Source organism: Anguilla anguilla, chromosome 18, assembly GCF_013347855.1.
Source record: "Anguilla anguilla isolate fAngAng1 chromosome 18, fAngAng1.pri, whole genome shotgun sequence".
NCBI lineage: Eukaryota > Metazoa > Chordata > Actinopteri > Anguilliformes > Anguillidae > Anguilla > Anguilla anguilla.
Window position 1 is genome coordinate 13,604,903 of NC_049218.1, and position 11,156 is coordinate 13,616,058.

Consider the following 11,156-nt stretch of genomic DNA (forward strand, 5'->3'; position numbering starts at 1 on the left):
CCTTCCACAGGACCGCGAGTCACATGTGACATCACGGCGGATGCGACTGAAGCCCTACCTGGAGAAGGGAACTGGCCTGAGGAGGCGGTGACAGACTTAGCAAGTCGTGACCAGGCAGAAGAGAAGGGCGAGACAGAAGGACGTCCTGGAGGAACACATTATAGCTACTGGCAGCCATGAGCACACGACTGTACGAACAGACCACACAAACTGGGAGGACCTGAAATCATAAACCAGGAACTCAAACATCAGCTGGGGAAAAAAGAGTGGATGAAGCTCCCTCACCAGCAACCACAGACATAACAGCACTTTTTAAAAAGATTTCTTATAGCCATTTTGTTCACTGATAGAACTGAGCAGGAATGCCCTGAGAGGAAGGGTCTACGATGTCTGACGGTCACCAGCGTTAGCGGCGGCTAATAAGTGAGGAGGCTGACACTGCATTTCTCCTCCGCTGTCTTTGCCCGACGCTTTTCCAAACCAAGGGTAAGAGGAGAACCGTGTCCAGAAGCCTGGTCGCAAATTTGTCATCAGTAAAGCTAACTATGCGCAGGGATAACTGCGCCAGCCACCATGTGCTGTGGTGTTTGAGGGGATGGGGGGGGGGGGGGGGGGGGGGGTGAGGGTTTGGAAGCTTCCGTTTCAGAAAAACAGATCTGATAGGGGGCCAATACCTGGGGGGGGGGGGGGGGGGGGGCCCCGTTCTGTCGCAGGTGTCGATGAAAGAGAAATGCAATTAACTCATCAGGCGAAAAAATGAAGGACCCCTTAGTTTGGGAGGTCCCCTTACTTCTTTCTCTTTTCTTTCTCACTCGCTTTTTTTTTTGCAGTCGTCTTTCCTGTGATAGGGGGAAACCTTTCGTGAAAGAAGAAAAGAGGAGAAAGGAGACAGAGGAAAAAAGAAACCTGGCCCGCTCAAATATTTCTTTGTAATTACCACGGTATTACCCAGCTCACAATGCAGAGCGCTCCCTCTCTCCCTTCTCCCCCTCCCTCTCTCCCTCCCTCCCTCCCTCTCTCTCCCTGTGAAAAACTTCATTTCCTGCCTAATCCCAGCTCACAGCCCCCAGGAAGCGGGACTCTGTCACCCCTGCTAGCATTCCTTTCCCTGCTCATTTACTTCTACAGTGTAGCAAAACTATTCAGAGGCGAATAATCACCCCTCCCCCGCCCCCCCACTCTCTCCCCCCAAACCCAGCCCAAGGTGGGAGCCCGGGGAGGGTGTGTTTGCCCCGACGCTTCACGGCGCTCGACTGACCGTTTACATGAGAGAACACACAGTAAACAGCGGCCCCTCAGGGCGCTGAGTGTAGCCATGGGACCAATTACCTTCAATTAAATCAGCGGACAGCCCCCCCCCCCCCCCCCCGGGCCTGTCCCTCTGCAGGACAAATGTGCATTAACACTGTCACAGCCAAAAAACAATGGGCCGGGCTGAGCAGGGCAGGGCCGGGAGGGGTACACATCACACACACAGCCTGGCACATACACACATGCCTGCACACACACGCACACACTCACACACACACGCACATACACACATGCCTGCACACACACAAACATGCACACACACGCACACACACACACACACACACACAAACATGCACACACACACACACGCACACACACACACACACGCACACACACACACACACAAACATGCACACACACACACATGCACACACACGCACACACACACATGCCTGCACACACACAAACATGCACACACATGCACACACACACACACACACACACACACACACTCACACACACACACACACACACACTCACACACACACACACACACACACACGGGAGAAGGTCTCATCCCTTCTTTTCTCAGAGGTGCACACAGACTCTGGCACAGCTGGATCTGTTTACTGCAGTAAGTCCCTGGCTGACACACACACACTGAGTGAAGCTGGTCCACCTGGTCACCCACAGCACAGGTGTGTGTCCCGTCCCCCGCACGTCCGAAACAGCAGGATGCCGTCTGAGCCTCCGACGCTGCCTTCCAAAAACGCCACAAGTGGATCGCTTCGCAAGACAACAATCAGAGTTACACAGCAAATCCAACCGAAAAATGATCACCTGACTACAAGCCAAAGTACTGTTCTGCAACGGTCATCTAGTCTAATGCAACAGAACACTTGTGGACAGAACTGCAGAGGGCAATCAAAAAGCACAGACAGAAGGATCCTGAAAGGTTCTGTACCAAGAACTGGTGAAACATCCCCTCTCAGTATGTTCTCCAAACTCATAAAACACCACAGAACACAACTCCAAGCGAAGGGAGGACACACAAAGTACTGGAAACAGAAGTGTGAATATTTATGTCATTTATATTTTTAGGAACTAGACGTATAATTTGAGAAGTGCTATTTTGGTTGATTCCACTGAATCATTACAAAAAACATTTTTGACATTTGCAAAATGAACTATAGCCACGTATTATTTATTATGCCTTTATCGGGGGTGCGAATAATTTTGCAGGGACGGCGATACGCACACAGGCGTGCACGTGCACGTGAACTACTCGCCTGGTTTCATGAACTGGAATCAGACGCGGATCGCAGCGGACGCGCGGCGCCCATTTTAAACTGCGGGACAGGGTGACGGTGAGCACGCAGCGGCTGCGCGGCGCTGCCGATTGGCTGCGAGGTCTGCGGCTCGTCACGGTGCGCGGGGGGACCGCTAATTAACTGCCACCAACACAAAAGTTAAAGAGTCAACAGAGACCGACAGAGTCCCAGGCCCCGGGGACCCGGCAGCGCTCTGGTGCAAAGCCATTGTCTAACGGGATATAATTAGCATTCTTTGACTTTAAAATTAGCATAATGATGCAAACAGGGGGTGGGGGGTGGTGGTGGGGCGGTGGGGGGGGAGGGGGGGTGGATGCGCGACAGGGCCGCAGGGGGCATCTCTTCACACAGACGCGTGCGCGCGCGCACACACACACACACACACACACCTCCTGCGGCCTGCTGAAACGCACCGCTCCTGGGGCTTCCACAGGTTGGAAGAGAGGAGAAAATGGGGTTGGTGCGCCCCTGGTGGCCAAGGCTGGAACACGCATAAACAGGATATTTCATGAGCATTTCCCTCTCTCGCTCTATCTCTCTCTCTCTCTCTCTCTGTCTCTCACTCTCTCGTTATTAAATACATAGTGGAAATATTGCAAAGCATAGCGCATAAGTACTTATCTACAAGTACACGCTCACATTTTAACCAACGAACATAAGAGGTCAACACTGTAATTATAATGATAATTGTGACAGTAAAATAATAAAGAGACTGTGCAGAAAGCCTCTCTCCCTCTCACTCAAGCCCACAATAACACTGCAGTAATTAGAACTCGTGCCCAGTGCAGCGAATCAGATGTCTCCGTTAAAAAGCGGAAACAGTGCACTCAGGCTGACAGTCACATTCCACTGGTAAAACTGCAGGATTGCAGTAGAAATGTGCCCTAGAGCTACTTGGCTTTGCTTAGCCAAGTTGCATAAAAAAAACAGAAGCAGAAACTGAGATAACAATTCCAGGAGGAAAAATATGGATTTAACAGCCATAACAGTGTTTTATTGTCAGTCCAATAAAACCTATATTTTCCCTCCTTTTACACCCAGAATTGTGGGAGTTTTATCTGAGTGACTGTTCTTATTTGGGCACGTAGGAAATAGAGACAAATGTCGAAAGATCAGAGGAGTATCAAAACACACCGATCAATTTCAGGAAAAAAGGACTCACATGCCTGGAAGATTACCTCCCTTGCAGAAATGAAATGTAGTGGCAATACACAAAAACAAAATATATTATCAAGATCATAGAAGATACTGCAACAATTAACAATACATGGAAAATACCCAGGTTATTGCTGTTTTCAGACACTGAACATATTTCAAAAATATATTACTGTGAAATATAATAACATTTTCCAAAAAGTCAAGATATTTCAGTATATTGCAGAGTATTTCGTAACCAGAACCACAAGGCCAGATATTTACTATAGCTATCTGGGTAAAGAGTGTTTTCTAAACGTCGTGGAACAAAAGGAAATCTAACCCATAACCCTCGGCCTTGAGGTCGCCTGAGGGAAACCGTGCCAGGGAGGGAGCAGAGAGAGGGGCACCATGGGAACTTTCGGACACATGCTCACATGCGCGACAGGCTGATCCTAACGCGTGACCCCCACCGCCACCGCTGCCAGCACCACTACAAAAAAGCCGCTGTTTCAATCCATTTGGTAAAACCCACAAACTTGTCGCTGAGAGGCAGAGAATGCCTTCCCCCCACGGCCTCTGGAGTGTGGATTACCTTAATCCACCCACAGCGTCAGGCCATTATTTGGGACGGGCTGGGGAGAGAATGGGACACCTCGGCTCTGGGCTGGTACAGTCATTAGGGGGGGATTTGGGACGTGCCGGGAGGGGGCAGGTAGTTTTTCGGGGCCGGAGGAGTTTTCTCCGGAGACAATGAGCTCCGCGGGGCCGAGCGGCCCGGGGATTCTGGGGGATATTTTGGGACTACCAATGCGTGAGATCGATTAGGTGCTTGAAAGGAGGGCTTGAAAGGCGCGGCGCTGACCCCTTTCCGACGGGACTGGGGGCGGGGGCGAGTGACCCCCTCCGCTGGCTAATCTGCCCCGGGTTCCAGATATTTATCTGTGCTGTTATCTGAGCCCCGAGGGTCCCCCGCCCCCGTGGCAGGGCCCGTCCCGGCCGGGAGTCAGGGTCCGGTCAGGCGTCCCACGGGGTCACCAAGAGGAGCTCCCAAAATTCCTCCAGGGGAGGAGGACCCTGGGCCTTCTTCCTCCTTCGTGCAGAACGTTGACGCAAAGGACTCTCTCTCTGAGAGGAGCTCCACACCCTCCTCCAAAAACTCTATGCCCTCACCCCCCAACCCCTGACCAACAGGAGCTCTGTCCCCAGTCCCACCCCCCCCCCCTTCCCCCACCTCTCGTGGGATATTTTTAAGTCAGGCTGCCATCGTTGTAAGGACACTGCAGCAATAAAGGTTTCTCCTCCCTCAGCGCATGACCTTGTTACACGGTCACAGTGTGACAATTAAACAAAGTGATATAAGGAAAGTTATAATGGTGTACAAGTAAAATGGAGTCCCTGTGGGGCTGAAGGGCTGTGGGTGACTGAGGGTGAGTCCTCTGCTCATCACAGAAACGGGCGCGTGAGAAATAGGGAGCGCTGGTGTAAACGCGTGTACCAGTCCCGCACGCCCCCCGCCATGCGCCACACCCAGCTACCGCCACCGCTCCCCAAGCCAGGCCTCGCGCCCAATGACGGGTCGGGACTCCCCGCTCCGTCCGAAAATCCAGCTCCGAGACCCCCCCGCCCCACCCCCGGCTCCCGGGGGAAATGGGAACCCTGGAATCACGCGGTGTGGCTTTCATTTGCCTTTCCCTTCCGGTCCGAGGGGCGCGGAGGAATAAACAGCGCACGCAATATCGATGCAAATGGCGGACGGGGAGCCGGGCCGCGACTCGGCGCCCGCTGCAGCGCCCGCTGATGGCACACTCCGCTCTCGCGGGCAGGGGGGCGGGCGTGTCCGCCGCCAGGGCCTGTCCGCCAGTTGGCGGGAGGTGTTTCCTTATTCATGACCCCTGGACTCTGGCCCAAGTAAAACTGGGATTAATGGCATTTGGTAAAATGGCAGGAGGCGCCCCGCCAGCTCTGTCCCTGCTGCACACAACTTTCACTTTTTAACTTATTCAGGGAAACACACCAAGAGCCGGAGAGATCTTACCCATCCATTCCACTGGACACTGAAGGAGTGAGTGCGTGTGTGCATGTGGGGGGATAGTGCAGGAGAGCAATGCCCCCCCCCCCCCGAAAATGCACCAGCCACCAAACTAAGACCCAAATACTACTCAACACTGGACCAGTTTCACAGCCTCTCTCATTGAGAACCTCCTGTACTGTGTGTAACAGGGGGTCTGAGAGGCAAAGACTGTGGCTCAAAAAATCCATCCTTGCATTAGAGTGCTGCAGCTGACCCATCCAGTGCACTGCACTGCTATACTGCACTGCTGTTTACCTGCTCTCAAAATAAGGACCAGAAGGAAAGGCGGTGTGCAGACAGCAGTGCTGAGAGGAACTGACACCATAATTACTGCCTATGCACATGCACACATACATATAAATACACACACACACACATATAAATACACACACACACACACACACACGCACATCCGTGAGAAATGGAGTCATGGTATTGAACCTCATAGATCAGCTCTGATCACGTCAGAGAAGGGAGGAGCCCTGCTGTGGCCCAGTGATTCTAATGAAGTGGAGCAGCTGCGGTCATGTGACCCGGCGGCCACGGCGACAGGGGCCTGACAGACGCTGGGCTTGTGTCCCCCCTCACTCTCCCACCGATGAGCTGTGCACTGCTGCCAGCTGGTGGGAGCACAGAGAAGAGTGCCACATGCACTCACAGTCACAGTCACAGTAAGTCACAGTAACACACTCTCACAGTCACAGTCACAGTAGGTCACAGTTACACACACTCACAGTCACAGTAAGTCACAGTAACACACATTCACAGGGCCACACATACTCACAGGGAGCTGCAGTCACAATCACACACACTCTGTGTCACAGTTGTAGTCTCACAAGCATGGTCAGCAGGGGACCAATAGAAACACAGCATGATGGACAGCTAACATGCCTCTCACAGAGACAGTTCAACTCCCGCCCACCCCCCCCCACCCTCCGGATGGGCAGACATATGCAAGGCTGGACTCACAGACATTCCCGGTGTTGTCGAAACTGTTGAGGACCTCATCCACTCTGATTGGTCCGAGGTTATCTCTGTAAACCACAAAGGGTGGAAAAACAAAAACTGAAACATCAGATAAGGGAGCGTGTGTGTGTGTGTGTATGCGTGTGCGTGTGTGTGTGTGAGTGCGTGTGTGAGTGTGAGTGTGTGTGTGTCTGTGTGCATGTGCATGTGCATGCAAATGGAATTGCTTCTGTCTGTGTGCACATGCGTGTCTGTGTATTCATGTTAATGGAAGTTCCTGTGTGTGTATGCATGTACATGGCAGCGCCTGTGTGTGTGTGCCTGTAAGAGTCCCCGTTTGCTTTGTGCGCGTTGAGTGTGTTCATCTGTGTGACTGCCAGCAGAGGGAGTGAGAGGAGAGAGGAAACCAGAGAAGTGATGGCGGTGAGGACCGTGACTAACACACTGACTCTGTGAAACACACAGTAACTGAGACAGACTGACACACTGACTCTGTGAAGCACACAGTAACTGAGACAGACTGACACACTGACTCTGTGAAGCACACAGTAACTGAGACAGACGGACACACTGACTCTGTGAAACACACAGTAACTGAGACAGACTGACACACTGACTCTGTGAAGCACACAGTAACTGAGACAGACTGACACACTGACTCTGTGAAGCACACAGTAACTGAGACAGACTGACACACTGACTCTGTGAAGCACACAGTAACTGAGACAGACTGACACACTGACTCTGTGAAGCACACAGTAACTGAGACAGACTGACACACTGACTCTGTGAAGCACACAGTAACTGAGACAGACGGACACACTGACTCTGTGAAACACACAGTAACTGACATGGTAACTGACACACTGACTCTGTGAAGCACACAGTAACTGACACACTGACTCTGTGAAGCACACAGTAACTGAGACAGACTGACACACTGACTCTGTGAAGCACACAGTAACTGAGACAGACTGACACACTGACTCTGTGAAGCACACAGTAACTGAGACAGACTGACACACTGACTCTGTGAAGCACACAGTAACTGAGACAGACGGACACACTGACTCTGTGAAACACACAGTAACTGACATGGTAACTGACACACTGACTCTGTGAAGCACGCAGTAACTGACACGGTAACTGACACACTGACTCCGTGAAGCACGCAGTAACTGACACGGTAACTGACACACTGACTCTGTGAAGCACGCAGTAACTGGCACGGTAACTGACACACTGACTCTGTGAAACACCTCGCGGTAACTGATACCGTAACTGAGACACTGACAGCCAGAGCGACTCCCTGTGTGTGCATGCATGTCCCTGTGCATCTCTGCCCTAGCCCGGGGAGCAGGCTGGCTCACGTTTCAACCCATTCAAATGAATCTGCTTTGACTGAGATGTTGGCTGAATACTGCTCTGGATTAATGCCTTAGCAAGGCCCTTTAATGTGACAGGGCTGTGTTCTAAAACAGAATTACAAAGTAATTTAATCAACTTTTTTTATTCATCCATTATTTTTGGCCATTACAGGTGGGGCAGTTGTCTTCATTATTCTTAATAGGCAATTTATTTACTTACCAAAGAAACCTAGAAACTAGAAACATTTATTTGAACACCTTCATTTTAATCAATAATCTTAATTTTAATCAAGAAATGATATCCAGTATTACTGCTATATTTCATGGGTACAACTGATCGGAAATAAGATACTGGTATCTACAGATGTGTATGATTATGAAAATAGTTCAACCAGAATAACACATAAGTATAATTATCCCACCTCACCCAATTACTTGGGTCCAAATCAGTTACTGACTTTAAGGTGAAAACAGAAACCTGCAGGCACTATGGCTCCCCTGGATCAGGGCTGAGAACCGTGACTCTAGTGTATCAGTCCCAGGAGACCTGCTGCTAAAATGCTGCTATTGGCAGCTCCTCGCTCCCCCCCAGGCCCTGGAATCATGTCCCAGTGATGTCACTGTCGTGTCATGTGCTCTGATTTGCTGATAGGAGAATGAGGCTTCAAATGGGTGGAGCTAACATGTGTCACTGGCAACGTAATGTTTTTCCAGTCTCCGAGTGATTGGCAGACCGGTCACTGACAGCATGCGCTAGCTTTTCCTGCTGTGGGGTCCATGAAGCCCCAGTCTCTCCATCACTAGTAAGACCCCCCACTGAGCAATAGAGGGGCGAGGTGGTGATTTCTGGGGAGTGGTCAGGCGCTCACCTGAGTAAGGCACTGAACTGTGGGAAAGAGGCACTTCTGTACTCGACCCAGTCCCCGTCAGCAGGGTCTTCAGGCTCCAAGGTGGTGAGTCTGGACCTGGAGAACAGGTTGAAGGACGAGAACCTGCGGACGGACACCCGCTGGACCTCCTCGCTGTCCAATGACTTCTGCTTCAGCACCTGCCCCAAGAAACATATGTGACCCGGGTGATCTACCTCCACCTGTACCTGAATGCACCAAATCACACCTCTACCTGTAACCAAGCAAACTAAATCACACCTTCACTCCACCTGCATCTGAGCACATAATATCAGACCCCTCCTCTACAGGAGCGCACTAAATCACACCTCCACCTGTAACAAAGCAACAGAAATCACACCTCCACTCCATCTGTACCCCTGCACATATCACACCTTTTATCTGTACCGGAGAACACAACATCACACCTTCATCTGCACCAAACCCATAACACAGCCTCATCTGCGCCAAGCACAGACTGGTCACACAATATCACTGTGAAATAAAACAGCATAGCAGAAGTGAATTCAGACAGTCTGAAAAAACAGTTACATAAGACGCTGTGGGCAAATCTTTTAAAATTACACAATGCGGTCAGCTGCTCTAAACCATGAAATCCACTGTGCAGCAGTCACACCCCAGTTCACAGAAGGCCTAACATTTTTCCTAAATGAACAAACTGACAGTCAGAGTGTCTGGGACAGTACTGGGAACAAACATTCTCCTACATTATTTGACCAGTAGGTAATGTCTCAAGCTAGACTTCAACACGCAGAATGGCAACCATATACACACTTTTTTTTTTCTCAAAAAGGAGACAACGGGGGTCATGTGTGGGTCAGCCATTCCAAGAAAGAAGCAGTGAGGAGAGATGAAGCAGGACTTCAGACACATCAGTGGTACCCTCCATGTATGGGCAAGCCTCCTCTCCTGAGTCCTCCCTCATTAATGCAGTGGGTGTTATTTTTAGACATCTCGTGGGAGGAAAGGGCTCGTTTCGTTTTAATAGGATGTATGCCCCTGATACTTTCAGGCCAGCCAGCTCACGTTTTAATGCAGAGTAATACTGCATCATGTCTTACAGACTCGGTAATCGCCAAGCTCGAGGCAGAAATCTGGGACACTTCGCAGGTGCGCGGGAGTGCACAACAGGTATCAGCATCAACAGGAAATTTCCAAGCTGTTGCTGTAGCAAATCTGGTATTATCAGAAAATCAACCCCATTACCCACATTTTTAGCTTCATCACATCATAATTGCTTCCGATTACGCCTTTCCGAACATTCGGGCTACAAACCACACGGACTGAATTGGGTAGCTAGATAGTCATTTGTGAATCCATTCTTACAACGCTAGCTAATTAAAACTTATGGGTGTAACTATATATAGGTATGGAATATTATCTAGCTTAAGTACCACTAAAAAACACATCCACTGGCAAGCTACATATACAAAAATACTGTTTTGTTTGGCTTAAACCTTCTTATTTATCTTCCAATTTAACAAAACCAAACACAAATACTATTATCGTTAGATTAGCTACATGCAACGCTGTGTGCGAGGAGCTATCTTTCTCATCACTCCCAATTACATTCCTGCAAAATACCAGTAGTACGTTACTAGCACTGAGGGAGTGATGGACGACATAAGAACAATTAGCTAGCCACCTAGCAAACAAGACAGCTTGTTAGCTATAAATCGCACAATAACGCCGTTACACAAAATATGGTTTATTGAACAAAAATTCAAAATAACAACAATGCTGGGACTGCCAATTCACCTGTCTGAGGAGAGTCCAGCGAGCTCGAGCGACGTCGGTCCCGCAGTTCGCGTCCCGGCCGGATTGATGGTTCCTGTCATTCTCTACTGACATCGCCGAACCGGGCTCATCTTTCATTTTACTCACACCTGAGCCACTTGTTGGGTTTCCCTCCATTGTTTACTAAATAAAAATGTCCTAATCAAGAAGAAAATACAGGTTGAAGTAAACAGCTTGTTTTCACAGTGTTGACCGTTTCATCGTCTCGTTAGATAAAATAGTACTGCGCACGCTTATCTCCCTCGGCAGCAGTAGTAGGGCAAATCGTGAGCTCAGATGCCGCTGGAAAGCATGCCACTTCCGTACACTTCCTGTCCGTCGGCATAGA

At 50.1% G+C, this 11,156-nt stretch overlaps 1 protein-coding gene across 1 annotated transcript in view; it reads right to left on the reverse strand.

Annotated features, from left to right (window-relative positions):
• Positions 1-11,096, reverse strand: part of camkmt (calmodulin-lysine N-methyltransferase) — a 29,620-nt gene extending 18,524 nt beyond the window's left edge. The window contains exons 1-3 of the mRNA XM_035400502.1: positions 10,790-11,096; positions 8,993-9,171; positions 6,760-6,824 (exon numbers count right to left, since the gene is read on the reverse strand). Of these exons, the coding sequence (XP_035256393.1) occupies positions 6,760-6,824; positions 8,993-9,171; positions 10,790-10,945 (400 nt within the window). The 5' untranslated portion in view covers positions 10,946-11,096. The remainder of the gene's footprint in view (positions 1-6,759; positions 6,825-8,992; positions 9,172-10,789) is intronic.
• Positions 11,097-11,156: the final 60 nt, after the last annotated feature.